We start from the raw sequence: 16,567 nt of genomic DNA, 5'->3' as shown, positions 1-16,567 counted from the left end.
GTAAATTTTTCTAATTATTAATAAGTAATACTATTAAATTTTGAAATTTTAGTTCGGCCACATATTGTTTGTCTTTGTCAACAAAACATTTTTTTTATGGTATAGAGGACTTTGACTAGACCTCAACCCTCAAGATTTTTTTTTTTTTTTTTTTTTTTTTTTTTTTTTTTTTTTTTGTCTAGTATTTGTGAGCTAGGCACTTGAGAGTGAAGGGGAAAATAAAGGAATCTCTAAAATTTAATGTAAGAGTCTTACCAAATGAGTCAACACTTAATTAGTTCAACAGGACAACAATAATGGATTGGAGCATATAGCAATATTGTCATTCTAACCATAATGGTTAGATTTGAGTCATTTGATATAAGAAAACAGGAAATTAAATTATACATGATATACATTTTCATGCAAATTGTAAAGGATTTTTACAATAATCCCAATGAACAAACAACCACACCACCACCACCACCACTGCCGCGGCTTTATTTATTTATAAATTCACAACTTATATTTAATTGATATATAATAAGGCTTAGAAAGGCCTTTGGCCAATTATGTTGCCTGGTGGATTATAGCTGCACATAACAAAAATCCATCCATTAACACATTGAACCCTAGCACACCCAACATTAACCGAATCATGCCAAACCAGTTGAGTATAGGTCAAACAATCTGTACCAACTGCACAAGTATTCAAACTATAATCATACTCAACCTTCTGTTGCAACCATAGTTCTACGGCGTCTGTGCCAGAGAACAACGGGTTGCTACTTACGGCGAGGTTTTCTCCATAGGGCCCGTTGGAACGTATGAGGGCACAATCGTCAACCCGGCTCAGGGCATATCGTCTGGCATAGGATGCCAATGTGCTGTCCCACTCTATGTTTACAACGCCCACTTCCGCCCTTGCGGCGTTATGGGCATCTAGGTAGTCTTGGGGAGAATTTTGTGCAAGGCATATTTGGACTAATGCTAGGGTTGCTATGATGAGGCATGAAAATGTTGCAAGTGTATTACTTTTAAACAAACTTGTACACATCTTTTGTTTTTAGAAATTAAGACAAATAAAAAGATATATTAAGGCTCTTGGAAAATATATCAAATAATGCTAAAGATGTTGTACAATTTATAGTGGATAAGTAATTAAAATTTATTTGCAATGTCACCATCTAAAAGCTCATGAGCAAGAATTGATCAAATGGTTCTCAGTAAATGAAAATTAAAAATTAAGGATTAAAAAAGAAGGAAAAAAAGAAGAAGAATTGATCATAATATCATTATATATGCTTCAAAGAAATTATCAAAATATTGATTTTATATACTATGTATGACTGTAAACATGCCTATCATTTTGCTACTTGATTTGTTGCTGATCAAGACGATTAGTAAATCACAAATTAAAATGCGGAACTTTAATCGAGCGACCAAACAACTATGCCTATAAGAATTATGAAAAAATCAACTTATTGATCCATTAATTTTTTTTTTTTTTTTTTTTTTTTTTTTTTTTTGAGGAAAGATCCATTCAATTCATAATTCTACACTCTGTATTCTTTTAACCCCAAATTTTATTATTAATTTTTTATGTTTTATTTTTTTTGAAAGATAACCCCAACTTATTATACATTGAAAATTTATACTACCTCCGTTACAAGTTATGTGCAATGATTTGACATAAAGCAGAGAGGAAAAATGTCTAATTGTTGCACATAACCTGTAACGGAGGCAGTAGATTGATGTTCAATCCTTGAAAAATAATTAGCACTCTATAACGTAAAAATTCAATCCTTGGAAACAATAAACAAAAACTAATCAAGATTGAAGTTTCCAAACACTTTCCGCCACCAGGCCCTGTAACCTAAAAAATTCCTCAAAAAAGTGGATAATAGCCTTCAATTTTGAAATTTTTTGACCTTTTTTCGCCCGTAAATAAAAATTTCCGAGATATTTACCATGGTCTCTAATATTCTCCGGGAGTCCAATTGAGTGGGTGGAACCATCCAATTTGCTTTAAAACGATCAATTTACCAATTCGCAACTTGCACCGATTTTGTGAACTCAAGCCTACCACGGACATTTATGACATCATTCAATGGTCATATATGGTTCCAAACGGCATTATATGACCCTAAGATGTATCCCTAAGGGTCTCAAAACTTTTCGCCATCGGGCCCGTAACGTCAAAAATTCCACAAAAAACGTGGATAATAGCCTTTAATTTTGGAATTTTTTGACTTTTTCGCCCGAAATCAAAAATTGTCGAGATGTTTACCATGGTCCCTAATATCCTCTGGGAGTCCAATTAGGTGGGTGGAACCATCCAATTTGCCTTAAAACAGTCAATTTACCAATTCGCTACTTGCACTGATTTTGTGAACTCAAGCCTACCGCGGACATTTATGACATCAATTAATGGTCATATGGTTCCAAACGGCATTATATGACCCAATGATGTATCCCCTAGGGTCTCAAAACTTTTCGCCACCAGGCCTGTAACGTCAAAATTTCCAAAAAAAAAAAGTGGATACTGGCCTCTAATACCCGAAATAAAAAATTGCCGAGATGTTTACCGTGGTCCCTAATACCCTCCGGGAGTCCAATTAGGTGGGTGGAACCACCCTATTGGCCTTAAAACGATCAATTTACTAATTCGCAACTTGCACCGATTTTGTGAACTCAAGCCTACCATGGACATTTAAGACATCAAATAATGGTCATATATGGTTTCAAAAGGGATTATATGACCCTAAGATGTATACCCTAGGGTCTCAACACTTTTCGCCACCGGCCCTGTAACCTCAAAAATCGTGGATAATAGCCTTCAATTTTAAAAATTTTTGACTTTATTTCGCCTGGAAATAAAAATTGCTAAGATGTTTACCATGGTCCCTAATACCCACCGGGAGTCCAATTGGGTGGGTGGAACCATCCAATTTTCCTTAAAACAGTCAATTTACCAATTCGCAACCTACACCGGATTTGCGAATTCAAGCCTACCACGGACATTTATGACATTATTTAATGGTCATATGTGGTTCCAAACGGCAGTATATGACCCTAAGATATATCTGCTAGGGTCTCAACACTTTTTGCCACCGGGCCCCATAACCTCAAAAATTCCTCAAAAAGTTTGGATAATAGCCTTCAATTTTGGAATTTTTCGACTTTTTTCGCCCGGAAATAAAATATCCCGAGATGTTTACCATGGTCCCTATTATCCACCGGGAGTCCAATTGGGTGGATGGAACCATCCAATTTGCCTTAAAATGGTCAATTTACCAATTAGCAACTTGCACCGATTTTGTGAACTCAAGCCTACCACAGATATTTATGACTTCATTTGATGGTCATATATGGTTCCAAACGGCATTATATGACCCTAAGATGTATCCCCTAGGGTCTCAACACTTTCTCCACCGGGCCCCGTAACTTCAAAAATTCCTCAAAAAGCATGGATAATAGCCTTCAATTTTGGAATTTTTTTTGACTTTTTTCTTTCTGAAATAAAAATTGCCGAGATGTTTACCATGGTCTCTAATACCCTCAGGGAGTCCAATTGGATGGGTGGAATCATCCAATTTGCCTTGAAACGGTCAATTTACCAATTCGCAACTTGCACCGAATTTGTGAACTCAAGCCTACCACGGACATTTATGAGATCATTTAATGGTCATATATGGTTTCAAACATCATTATATGACCCTAAAATGTATCCCTTAGGGTCTCAACACTTTTCGCCACCGGGCCCCATAACCTAAAAAACCTTTAAAAAAAGGTAATAGCCTTCAATTTTGGAATTTTTTGACTTTTTTTTTTGCTCGAAAAATAAAAATTGCCGAGATGTTTAACATGGTCCCTAATACCCTCTGGGAGTCCAATTGGGTGGGTGGAACCATCCAATTTCCCTTAAAACGATCATTTTACCCATTCGCAACTTGCACCGATTTTGTGAACTCAAGCATACCACGGACATTATTTATGACATCAACTAATGGTCATATATGGTTCCGAATGGCATTACATGACCCAATTATGTATCCTTATAGGGTCTTAAAACTTTTTGCCACCGGGCCCGCCGTAACGTAAAAAATTTCCAAAAAAAAGTGGATAATAGCCTTCAATTTTGAATTTTTTTTTTACTTTTTTCGTCCGGAATCAAAAATTGCTGAGATGTTTACTATGGTCCCTAATACCCTCAGGGAGTCCAATTAGGTGGGTGGAACCATCTAATTTGCCTTAAAACCGTCAATTTACCAATTCGCAACTTGCACCGATTTTGTGAACTCAAGCCTACCTTGGACATTTATGACATCATTTAATGGTCATATATGGTTCCAAACGACATTATATGACCTTAAGATGTATTCCCTAGAATCTCAACACTTTTCGCCACCGGGCCTCGTAACCTCAAAAATTCCTCACAAAGCGTGGATAATAATAGCCTTTAATTTTGGAATTTTTTGACCTTTTTTCGCCCGAAAATAAAAATTGCCGAGATGTTTACCATGGTCCCTAATATCCTCCGGGAGTTTAATTAGGTGAGTGAAACCATCCAATTTGCCTTAAAACGGTCAATTTACCAATTCGCAACTTGCACCAATTTTGTGACTTCAAGCCTACCACGGACATTTATGACATCATTTAATGGTCATGTATGGTTCCAAATGGCATTATATGACACTAAGATGTATCCTTTAGGGTCTCAAAACTTTTCGCCACCGGCCCCAATAACCTCAAAAAAATTTTAAAAAGCGTGGGTAATAGCCTTTAATTTTGGAATTTTTTGACCTTTTTTTGCCAGGAAATAAAAATTGCCGAGAAGTTTACTATAGTCCCTAATATCCTCCGGGAGTCCAATTGAGTGGGTGGAACCATCCAATTTGCCTTAAAACGATCAATTTACTAATTCGCAACTCTCACCGATTTTGTGAACTCAAGCCTACCACGGACATTTAAGACATCATATAATGGTCATATATGGTTCCAAACGGCATTATATGACCCTAAGATGTATCCCCTAGGGTCTTAAAATTTTTCGTCACCGGGCTCCTTAACCTAAAAAATTCCTCAAAAAGCGTGGATAATATATAGCCTTCAATTTTGGAATTTTTGACTTTTTTTCGCCCGGAAATAAAAATTGATGAGATGTTTACCATGGTCCCTAATACCCTCCGGGAGTCCAATTAGGTGGGTGGAACCATTTAATTTGCCTTTAAACGATCAATTTACCAATCCACAACTTGCACCGATTACTAATGTTAGTTATGTTACATACAAAGAGGTATGTATTTAATTTGATTACTTGGGATGGATTTTATGTCCATGAGATAGGGGTTTATATAGGAAAAAAGTTCTTGGAAATTCTTAGCAAAGTGTTGAAAATTAGATGTAGAAGATGCAGAGCCTAATTTAAATTAGGTGGGATGGCATTTGGAAAATATGGAAATTAATCTTCCAAAACATTCATCAACATATTATTGTTGGAATAATAATAGTTTTTTTTTTTTTTTTTTTGAAGCAGGAATAATAATAGTTTGTAACAAATAATATTAGACTTCTAGTATCAAGGATGACATCTTGCAATGCTAAATTGCATGCTTATGCTAATTAAGTAAATAGGAGATAGATTGACTTCTCTTGACTTTGGTACGCCGGGAATTGAGGGCTAGAAAAGTAGGAATTGGTGTTGTGTTGAAAAGTCTTTGCATTGAACGATAATGTGTTTATATATTGCTGAATTTTTTTTCTCTCTTTAAACAAAATAATAATCATGGACTTCTTGATTTGAGACCTATATAAATGGAAGCCCAAGCCACCAATAAAGTATTGGTTCACTTGATAGGCTTAGTTTTTTACCTCATCAAAACGTGCGAGGTTTGAATCCTAACAATGAGATAAAGGTACTTGATTGGGACTTGGATCGGCATCTTCTTTACTCTTTTTTTTTCTGTATTCTCAAGTGTTTGCATATCCCGCAAATACTGGATCAAAACAAGCGTGAGAGTTAACTCGGTTGAGGTATGATCAAGTAATTATAACTACTTATGCCCTTCATTATAGTTATTTTTTTTAATTTTTATTTAAATTAATCTTTTATAAAATATAAAAATTAAAAATTAAAAAAGAGAGAGTTAAAGTAAGAACAACAAATTACTCGTATAAGAGAGAACTAGAGTGAACGATGATTGAGCTACTATTGCTATGCGTTACTCGTATGTCCTCTTTGACATACTCCAAAAGTCCATATGCAATTTCTACTTGTTGATGTAATGTTTGGTTTTCCACAATTCATGTCTAGACCCTACCGCATCAGATCAACACTTCTTATTGAGTCTAGTACTCTACAAAAAGATAAGACCTACCTTGATCACCAATGCATTACTGACTACTGTGATATCTTGTCCAAAGGCTAGGTCGTCAAAATATCTTGACTTATCCAAAGGCTAGGTTGTCTCAATAACCATGTGTATTATATACTCTCCGCCTCCGTTACTAAATAGTGAAGAATTAACACGTTTGACTTTGTGTATTAATATTTAATTATATATATTTAAAGTCAAATTAGTACATTAACTTGTGTCATGTGTCAAGTTTAAGCGTCTGTTTACATTTACTGAACTGATCTAAACTGATTGGAGCTGAAATAAACTGATCTGAAGTGAATAGAGTTGAAATGAATATTTTATGAGAGAAGGAAATTAGAAGTTGAACTGAACTGAATTGAACTGAACTGATTGGAGATGAACTGAATTGAATAGAACTGAACTGATTGGAGCTGAACTGAACTAAACTAAAACTAAGTTGAAGTGAACAGACTCTAACCGTGTAAATTATTTATGGGCGGAAGGATATCATTAATTTTTGCATAAATGTGTGTATATTGTAGTAGTACTCATATATTGACATCTCAAAAATGCCGAAATTATTCCTAAATGTATGAACATGCTAGAAATTATACAATAGTAACATCATTTACCAGAATAGATAATATAGAAACATAACTTTATTTAATCTTCAGCAAGCACATTACATAATATTAATTAGGCTATTTTGTAAATCACGACTGCTCATGAATCATGATATATATAGCTAGATCACACGTACATTAGGTACACATATAGTTCAATTTTTTTAATAGAAAAGCTTAATTAATTATAAAGGCTTATCGCCAATTACGTACATTGCCGGATAATACATGTCACATACTTATACCGGCTTCATTATATTACTTATTGATCATATTATTCATAGTCGCAAATGACTAAAGACACTCTATTCGCACATTGAACACTAGCACATCCAACACGATTGGAGCTAATCCAACTGCCCTGATCATTGTTACTTACCCATGAATGTATTGCTTGTGTGACCGTCATACCAGTACCACTAGAAGCGTCTTCATTATACGGGCCACTCCGAACATTGGCGTTGCAATTACCCGCTCTTTCGCTAGCAACTTGCTGCTGAGCATAGGCTGCCAATTGATTATCCCATTGTATGTTACGGACACCCTTGGCATTCCTAGCAACATTAAAGGCGCTAAGAAAGGCTTGGGGTGAGTTTTGTGCATGGCATACATGCATAAAGGTAGCTAGGGTTAGTGCTATGAGGGGTAATGAAATTGTTGGAAAACTTTTCATCAACTTCATTTTCTTTCTTTTTTGAATGAAATATATTTTTTTTTCTCACACAAAACAAATAAAAGAGAGATAGATCGATGATTGTGGAATTTCTCGATGAATGAATTGGATTTTATAGAGGGAAAAGCAGTTCAATTTTACCACCATACCCTTCAAAAAAACATACCCTTATAATTAAATGCTAATATAATTTGGGACATTTACACTCGAAAACTCCATCCTTACAATTCATTCTAGCCTGTCTATAATTTTATTTTATTTTTTTCATTTTTGAAAATTACCAATAACTACCCATTTTACTCAATAACTATTGATTTGACTTGATATATTAAAAAGATCTAACTACTCTATTACATTATCCAATACGTTTTTTTAAAAACCCCAATATTATAAGGAACATACCCCATGATAAATCTTAAGCACGGTAGTTATTGTTAATTTACAGACGAAGTATTGTAGGAATAATAATAGTTAGTGAATTTATTGTTAAGGATGATGACACAATAATGCAATGATAATAAATTGCTGATGCTAAATATATCAAAATAGTGCGACATAGTTGTTTCAAAAAAATAGTGAGACATGTTGACTTCTCTTGACTTCGGTACGTCGGGAATAAAGGGCTAGAAATTAGTGGTGTGTGTTGAAAAAGTCTTTGCAATGAATTAATTACCCCTCCAAAAAGAACAGTTAAATTCACTCTTCTATTTCTATAAAACTCCGTAAATAATATTTACTCATTCTCAAGGCTATAAAGGACGACTAGAATCTACAACCACAATTTGGCATGTGAGTCGTACTATTTTTGAACTTGCGATGTAAATTTACAATGGCCTGAAATATACAAACAAAATTATGATTTTCGTTTACGTCGTGACTTGCAATTGCCATTAATTTTGGAGTTGGTACAATTTTAACGTAGTCTACTCTACGGTTGATGCAAATAACCTTGATAAATATAAAGATCCTAAGCTAGTGGCCATGGATGGGCAAAGGATGAAGTTGATTTTTTATTTTTATTTTTTGGAAAATCCGTTTTACAAGAACAAGTTACAACAGAGGGGGACCTTCCACCGAGGCCATTCAGGGTCAGACCCCCGTAAGTTATTGTAAATAATTAGTAAATAAAGTTAATTAACCTATATATATTTACTTATAAAATATTGGGGTATAGGATTAGTTTTGAGCAAGTGGTAAAATATTTAAAATCCGGCCCCTCTAATATTTTCAGCCAAGATCCGCCACTAAGTTACAAGTCATAAAACTTACAAGCTATGGTCTTGCACGCTTGATAATTTTTAAATTTATTGACCAATAGGCAATAAGAATAAAATATCTAGTAGTATCTTTGAATAGTACATACGTAATTTAAATAATTTAATAGTACGAGCTTAACAAAAAAAAATGAATTCATATAAAAGAGAGTAATATCTGATAACACGTAAATGACTTCTTAAACATAAAAATTCTTACATGCATCATACTTTCTCTGTTCTTTTTTACTTGACTTGTTTCTTTTATCATGCTTGTCAATGCAAAACTTTTACAATCAATAACTAAATTCTCCATAAGTAAAAATTGTAAAAGCTATATATTATGATAGTACTTATTGAGATGAATCCAAAAAGATCATACATGAATATATTTTTCCTTACATATTTTTCACAAAAGACAGTCAGGTGAATAGTGTAAAAGTCAAAGTGGGTCAAGTAATAAAGAACGGAGGAAGTATATATTAGTGAACCCAAACAATTCAAATCCAAGAGTATTATGATAGAGTATAAAACATATTCTTGGGCCTCAACCATCAACTTAAATTTTTGGTTGAGTTGGTCCTTTAACATGGTATCAGAGCCAACGTGACACAAAGGTCACGGGTTCGAATCTCATCCGCCCATCCTTTAAAGTGGAATTAATTCGCACCAGGTATGGGTGGGCCTGTTAACTTAAGCTTTTGGTTGAGTTGGTCCTTTAACATAATATTCTTCTTATTTAATTTAAATACGGAGTATATTCAAAAGAGCAAAATATATATCCCTATGGTGCTAAACAGTTGCATGAATAGGGATCCCATATATATTACTTTATTTGATATTTTATATAGTATACACGCTTATTGAATTCTCATATATAATTTATTAAGTATAAGTGAATGCCCTATTGAGCATAACACTAGCGAAGTATTATATATGGTGTAACAAGCTAAATGGCTGATCAGACCAAAAACTCTAGCTAGTAGGGTTTTTCTCCATTAAAATTGCCTCGAGGATCATAGTTACAAGTGATGAAAATCCCACCACCGTTACATAGAACCCTAGCACATCCAACACGAACGGAATTACGCCAAACCACTTGAGTATAATGTCCACACATCTCATTTGGAGCACAAGTATTGGAATCATAGTCATAATTAGCCTTCTCATCAACCCACATTTTAACTGCATCTACGCCACTAGCATCACCGGGACCTGCAACGATATTCTCTCCATAAGGCCCCTCGGAATGCTCCAGAGCACAATCGTCCATACGTTGGTTGGCGTATTGTTGGGCGTAGGCCGCCAATTCGTCGTCCCACTCTATGTTTTCGACACCCACCTCGGCCCTAGCCGCATTGTGGGCATCAACATAGTCTTGTGGTGAATTTTGTGCATGACAAAATCCAGCAAAGGCTAGCATTGCTATGATGAAAAATGAAAAGGTTGCAATGGACTTGAGAAAATTCATTTTCTTTTCTTTTCTTTTCTTTTCTTTTCTTTCTTTTTTGTTTGTTTGTTGTTGTTGAATTACACAAATGAAAATAGATAGGCTGTGAAATTTTTGCATAAGATTGAGTGAAATATATAGAGGAAAATTAATTTAAAAAATATTAGCAAGTCGGAGATTAAATATTTACACAATATGGTTTAGCCGGCTTTAGGAAAATCACTAGTGTTTTACATTTTCTAAGGGAAATGGTTGTGCAAATAATTGTATAAAATTAAACATAAAATGAGTCTATCTACCACGTGGTCAATAATCAAAAGCTAATGATATAAAAAAAAAAAAAAAAAAAGAAATTGTATATACGTAACATTTGGTATGTCTACGTAAAAATGTGTTGAAATTTTAGATAGGGACAAACTAGATTGTGCGATTTTTATCCTCCCTTTATCAAGCTAGTGGAACTAAAGTTTAATTTCAAACAACTATACCTAAACTATAAAATTACTATATGTATATATGCATGCATAATAATTCAAAGTTACATTTCTTAATTACAAATGAAAATAATTGTTTCTAGAATCTTGCTAACAAGCGTCCCTGATCTCGAATATTGTTATTGTATGTATATATATATTTTTCTTTGATAATTTCATGTTAGTTCTCTTATCTATCACCTTGAGAATGCTCATTAGTTTTTTGCTTACTTTTAAGCATCAAACCCATCTCTAAAATTAAAGAAACAACTAATCCAATATTGATTTATTGTTTATATTCAATGTAATGCGTGATTCAAATAAGGTGTACACAACCGTGATCAAGCTAGACGCATGGCATAGGGTAGGTAACCATGCCTCAAAGAAACAATAGTATAATTTAATTTATTACATTAGGATCTACAAGTTATGTACGTCAAATTATAAAGAGGATATATAGTTAATTAGTTATGCATAAAACTACACCTAAAATGGCTAAAAGTAATAACAAACATGCATAAAATATATTATATATATTTCATTCGTATTATTATAAATCATGTGTTGAATAATTCAGCCAGCGTACCGGAACAAATTGAATAATACTACTGGTTTCTATTATATCAGCTAACGGCTGCTTGAATATCAATTAATTTAGTACAACTTTACCAAATTTTTGCTAACTCAATCTAGAAGGTGTACGGGAGTTCAAGGTTGGCACATACATAATCAATTCGGAAAACTAAAAAACATGATTGGGATGAAATTGAATAATGTATATTGAAATAAAATTTTCATATTGATACAGTTCCTACTATAACTTCATGAATAAAAACCACTACATACAAACTATCGAAAATATACTCCATATAAATTAAATAAATGTTTCCATTCGCGCTTCTAAAAGATAAAATAAAGATACGTACTAATTTGAGTTTATGACCACAATTGCTCTTATTTGGCTTACTAGCTAGTACGAAGTATTTGTTACATAACAATTAATGGCAAGAAAATTCATAATTTGCACAACATTATTCCATGAAATTTTAATATTTAGGAAGGGAGCACTCCTTAGGAAGATTGCCTTGGAACCTCTTATTATCTTGGCAATAATCATAAAGAAGGTGATATTTCCTCACCCATTTATAAAACCTTCTTTGATTCCAATTTAATGTGTTGAATCTTTCTTTGTTCCACCAATTAGTAGAGCTAACTGCCTTACAAAACCTTGGATTTCCTCCCCAAACACATGCATCAATCTTGTAGTTTATGAAGGAAGCAACAAAGGGTGCCTTCGACCAATCGGTTTTATCCTTCCCTCCTCTTGTTGCCCAATCTTCGCCGTTCCATAAGCTTGTTTTTAGGCTCATTGGTTGTGATCTTGGAAACCCTACTCCTTTATCTGCATGGTTTCTGTAAACCCTAATAGGGACCCAATCCACCATGATCCTGTATGCATTAATTCAACATATATTATTGGTTATATCATAAATTATAAGCTTGGAAAATTGAATAAACAATATTGTATGTATGTATTATTGATATTAGGGCAAATGTAATTATATTATTGAAAGATTATTACTAATATGATGTATGTATTATTGATGTTAATTAGGACGAATAATGTAATTATATTATTGAAAGATTATTACTGAATACTGATATGATGACTTATTAATTTATTAAGACAATGCGAATTGATTGGTAATGATTTTGATTGTTATATGATTGAACGGTGACTTGTTGTGTGTCTTGGTACATAAATTTAGTGCAACGAATTGTGGTTAGGTAATATAGTTAGTTATGCACAATGAATCAAACCAATGCAATTTTTTATGGAAAAAAAAAAAAGGTTGATTAGTGCTTTAACTTTTTAAGTTGATAGATGCACTTTGGTTGTGCAAGTAAATGCATATATGAAGTTTTAATTTTTAAACAACGCTATATCTCATAAACTTCGCTAATTAAGCTAATTGGGATCCACATTTTCTAAAAGAAAAACATGAATTGAAGAGTGGCTTACACAATTTGGTAAACGTTCCAGAGAATAGAATACGTATGGAAGTCTGCTGATGGATCAAACCACAAAGAAATCCTCTCTTCCCTATCGCCGAAGCCATCAGAGTATATGTTTGTTTGAAGCATATAAGGTTGCCCTGTAACATTTCCTAGGAACTCCAAGTCTATCTCGTCTCGATTTGGTGAATTAGACGCAAGCTGTATTGTTGTTGTTTATAACAAAATTTTAGTAAATCTCAAAAATAAACAAGAAGGGAAAAGTACTAAAATTATGAGAAAATTATTGAAAGGAACAAGAAAATTATAATTATAATTCTTACATAATAGGCTACAACAGTGCCTGCTGAATAACCTTGTATTAGCTTAATTTGCATGTCTATTTGCCCGAACAAGAACATATTGTTCGAATCAAAAGAAGCACCTATGAAAAATAATTGCTAGATACAATTATTGGCTACTTCAAATTGAAAATTGGGTTTTGCATGCACAAATAAATAGCATATAATATACGTAGTAGTACAAGTCGTACTTTGTATATGTGATAATAATAAAAATGGACCGTACGTACGTACCTGATTCATGATCAAGTTTTAGGGTTCTTGTCGTGCCGTCAGCTGATGTGTTTACATGATTTGGAGCCCATGAGATGAAGAAATCCTTGTTGAAGTTCCCTGTAGAAACAACAGAAGCAAGAGAAAATGGAAACAAAATCGCGCTAGTAACGAAAACTATTGCAAAGAGTCCATAGTGATAGTTTGTCATGGTGACTCTGAGAATAATATTAGCTTATGAAGGAATAATAAAAAGATTGGTGTGATTATATATAGGTAATGCATGAGGAAAAGAAAGGAATAAAATAGCAGAGGTTTATGGTTTAAGCAAGACATATCTTTTGAAGGAAGTAAAGAAAAGTCTTAAATTAATTCGTTGTCAACTTCTCAATGGATGTACAAGTTTCTTTCGAAAGTTTCTTATGATTTAAACTTGTTACAATGTTGATATGATACTTTAATTTAGCAAAATCACATGACATAATATCAATCATTTTGTTCACTTTAACTACTAGAATCCATTTGATAATAGGTAATCAGATGGGATAGACGGATAGTCTATCAAAGATATATACGTAGTACATAATTGTACTTTATATTCTTTAACTTATATAACAATTAATCTCAATACACATTTAGAGTTTATTCTCGATTTGAAATTTCGAATAACATGATCCTAGACTCCTAGTGAGGGGCTAAGGGTTAGAGGATGGTAGCAATTGACCATTTTTTTCCTTTAAATTCTAAACGAAACAATACACTTTAAGTGTGTAAAGCACAAAATTCATTCACTATGAATAAAAAACAAGTGTGATCAACAATGATAAAATTAAAGAGGTTTTCTCAATAACTTGGTACATGTGCTGACAAAAGCTTGTAGTTTACAGGCTTAATTATGGAATGAAATTGCTTTATGATTCAAACTTTTGTATGCCTATTTTTATTGTCAAATGTATATATAAATATATTATGCCAATCTTTGGCCATACACAAAACCCTTTTTTTTTTTTTTTTTTTTTTTTTAAAATGACATATCACATATTTGTCACATATTTCCTTTCTTTTTTGGAGGGATAATTGAACAACTAACTTAGCTTAAGTCTGTTAACTTGGGCTTCATGTTTCTTTTCAGAGTTTTATGTCGATTCTTTTCTTTTACAATGTCCAGTTTACATAGTTGTAACAAAACCAATGTTACAACTTCCCTAACAAAATTAAAGATCTCGCTCTACTTTACAAAAACAAAATACATACACGTGGGAAAGTGTCACGTGACACGTACTAATCACGCTAAGCTTGATTTGATTGGACGGAAATTTTATTTTATTTTTAAAGAAAACGCAATTAAAGAAAAAAAAAATTAAAGATATTAAGTCATTTTTCCTTGTGAAAAATCGAAAGGAACATTAAAAATGTGAATATGTGGGTTGGGTCGTTGGATTATTGTTTAAATTACAAAATTACTGCTTTGGGCCAAAAGCCCGATAGTTGAAGCCCAGCCTGAAAAAGGCTAAGTATTCTAATGACTTTTATCCATTTGGGCATTATAGGTTTTTTTTTTTTATTCAGAAATTTGTAATATAATCTAGTACTCCGTACTAGAACCAATTCCATTTTCAATAACTAAACTTTTATATCCACTTGTAGTGTAAAATATTTTGGGAGGTTTAAAAAAATATATAATGATCATGTGAACTATAATTAATGGATATAAAGAAAAAATGTTCAAAGGATAATTTTTATTAGGAGATAAAAACTCAAAAGATACCTCTACATTTTTGTAGGGCGAACAACATCAATGATATCAGTTTATCACAAAGGTGAATATTAGGGCTTGTTCTCATTGACTGAACTGAACTGAACTGAAATGAGCTGAACTGAATTGAACTGAACTGAATTGAGCTGAACTGAACTGAAATGAATATTTTATAAGGGAAGGAAATTAGGAGCTGAACTAAATTGAACTGAACTGAACTGAACTGAACTGAGCTGAACTGAACTGAACTGAATTTCAACGTAAGAGAACAGACCCTTAATGACATTTTTCATAATTTATAGAAAACAACTTTCCAAAAGACTCCCTTTAGCCATTTTATCCCCTAAAAATCCAGTTACTTAACCTTACTTTGCCCAAAAATAAGAAAAATGTGATTGGTATATGTATTATGTACGGTTAATTTTATACAACCCTCCAATAATGTTGATGTGATTTAATGGTTGAACCAAAAAAATAAAAAAAAAAATAAAAAAATAAAAATAAATGATGTGACTCTTTGAGTTCATCTAACCATTTGTTCTAGACACAGGACAGCCATTTTGTTGGGACACAAAAATTATTGGTAGTTTTTGCTCTGGACTAGAGTGAAACATAATGCTAGCCAACATTTCACTTTTGAGTCACACTTTCTCAAAATTTACCTACTCGTACTAAAATAATTACGGAGTAACGTTTAGTTTCTATCATAAGTACCACTTTACAACGTATGAATCTATGAATACATATTTTAATCATGTGGGTATGCTTGATTAGTGTGTCTCATTGTGTTGGTCTAAGTCTTTATTCTCTCCAATATTGGCAATATACTTTACAAAACATTATGTTACAAAACATTATGTTCCTACAAGTTAAGCTCAAAAACGATAAGTGTAATTTAGGAAAATAATTCAATCCAAGTGCTAATTCTAATTCACAAACAAAATAAATGTAGTTTAAGTAAAAATAATAAAGGTGAATTTCTAATTCACCTTATTTTACTTATTATGGGATAAATACTTTCAATATAACTAGATGTAAACGATAAGTCCAAATAAACACGAAGTATATAAAAGATAAATTCACTTTGTAAATATAAAATCTCTATCAATAAAAGTCTATCAAGTTCGAGTCTTAGGTTACAAAATATTAATCAATACATATGCTCTCTCGATAAGATTAAGTCGAGTCTATTTTGACACATTTGTTTATTCACGTATATCATATTGATGATCAGTTGATCTGTGTACATTGAAGTAATATAATATCTAATATTCAAAAAACCAAAAAATGTAATACAATAAGATTAAGTCGAGTCTATTTTGACAAATCTGTATATTCACGTATACTATATCGATGATCAATCTACGTACACTAAAGTGGAACCGTGGGATGGATTGTGGGCCGAGTTATTAATCGAATTGAACGAGT

General features: G+C 32.8%; 3 protein-coding genes across 3 annotated transcripts; all 3 read right to left on the bottom strand.

Annotated features, from left to right (window-relative positions):
* Nucleotides 1-135: 135 nt before the first annotated feature.
* LOC110685018 (basic form of pathogenesis-related protein 1-like) lies at nt 136-1,842 on the bottom strand. The gene has a single exon (XM_021861477.1). The coding sequence runs from the start codon at nt 1,034-1,036 to the stop codon at nt 530-532; it is 507 nt and encodes a 168-aa protein (XP_021717169.1). The 5' UTR covers nt 1,037-1,842; the 3' UTR covers nt 136-529.
* A 7,770-nt stretch (nt 1,843-9,612) lies between these two features.
* LOC110685017 (pathogenesis-related protein 1A-like) lies at nt 9,613-10,462 on the bottom strand. The gene has a single exon (XM_021861476.1). The coding sequence runs from the start codon at nt 10,458-10,460 to the stop codon at nt 9,870-9,872; it is 591 nt and encodes a 196-aa protein (XP_021717168.1). The 5' UTR covers nt 10,461-10,462; the 3' UTR covers nt 9,613-9,869.
* Nucleotides 10,463-11,520: 1,058 nt separating this feature from the next.
* LOC110684954 (probable xyloglucan endotransglucosylase/hydrolase protein 10) lies at nt 11,521-13,616 on the bottom strand. The gene is made up of 4 exons (XM_021861400.1): nt 13,405-13,616; nt 13,153-13,253; nt 12,837-13,030; nt 11,521-12,262 (listed from the first exon to the last, which is right to left on the bottom strand). Exons 1-4 carry the CDS (start codon nt 13,592-13,594, stop codon nt 11,860-11,862), a joined length of 888 nt encoding a protein of 295 aa, XP_021717092.1. The 5' UTR covers nt 13,595-13,616; the 3' UTR covers nt 11,521-11,859.
* Nucleotides 13,617-16,567: the final 2,951 nt, after the last annotated feature.

The sequence above is a fragment of the Chenopodium quinoa genome, unplaced genomic scaffold (genome assembly GCF_001683475.1).
Source record: "Chenopodium quinoa cultivar QQ74 unplaced genomic scaffold, ASM168347v1, whole genome shotgun sequence".
NCBI lineage: Eukaryota > Viridiplantae > Streptophyta > Magnoliopsida > Caryophyllales > Amaranthaceae > Chenopodium > Chenopodium quinoa.
The sequence above is the reverse complement of the archived record's forward strand: the minus strand, read 5'-3'. Positions and strand labels throughout refer to the sequence as shown.

Coding starts and splice junctions, on each gene's coding strand:
- LOC110685017 (XM_021861476.1), bottom strand. CDS start 10,460: ATGCAAAAATTTCACAGCCTATCTATTTTCATTTGTGTAATTCAACAA.
- LOC110684954 (XM_021861400.1), bottom strand. CDS start 13,594: ATGACAAACTATCACTATGGACTCTTTGCAATAGTTTTCGTTACTAGC. Junction 13,031..13,152: donor GCACTGTTGTAGCCTATTAT/GTAAGAATTATA, acceptor ACAACAATACAG/CTTGCGTCTAATTCACCAAA. Junction 12,263..12,836: donor TGGAACGTTTACCAAATTGT/GTAAGCCACTCT, acceptor TAATGCATACAG/GATCATGGTGGATTGGGTCC.
- LOC110685018 (XM_021861477.1), bottom strand. CDS start 1,036: ATGTGTACAAGTTTGTTTAAAAGTAATACACTTGCAACATTTTCATGC.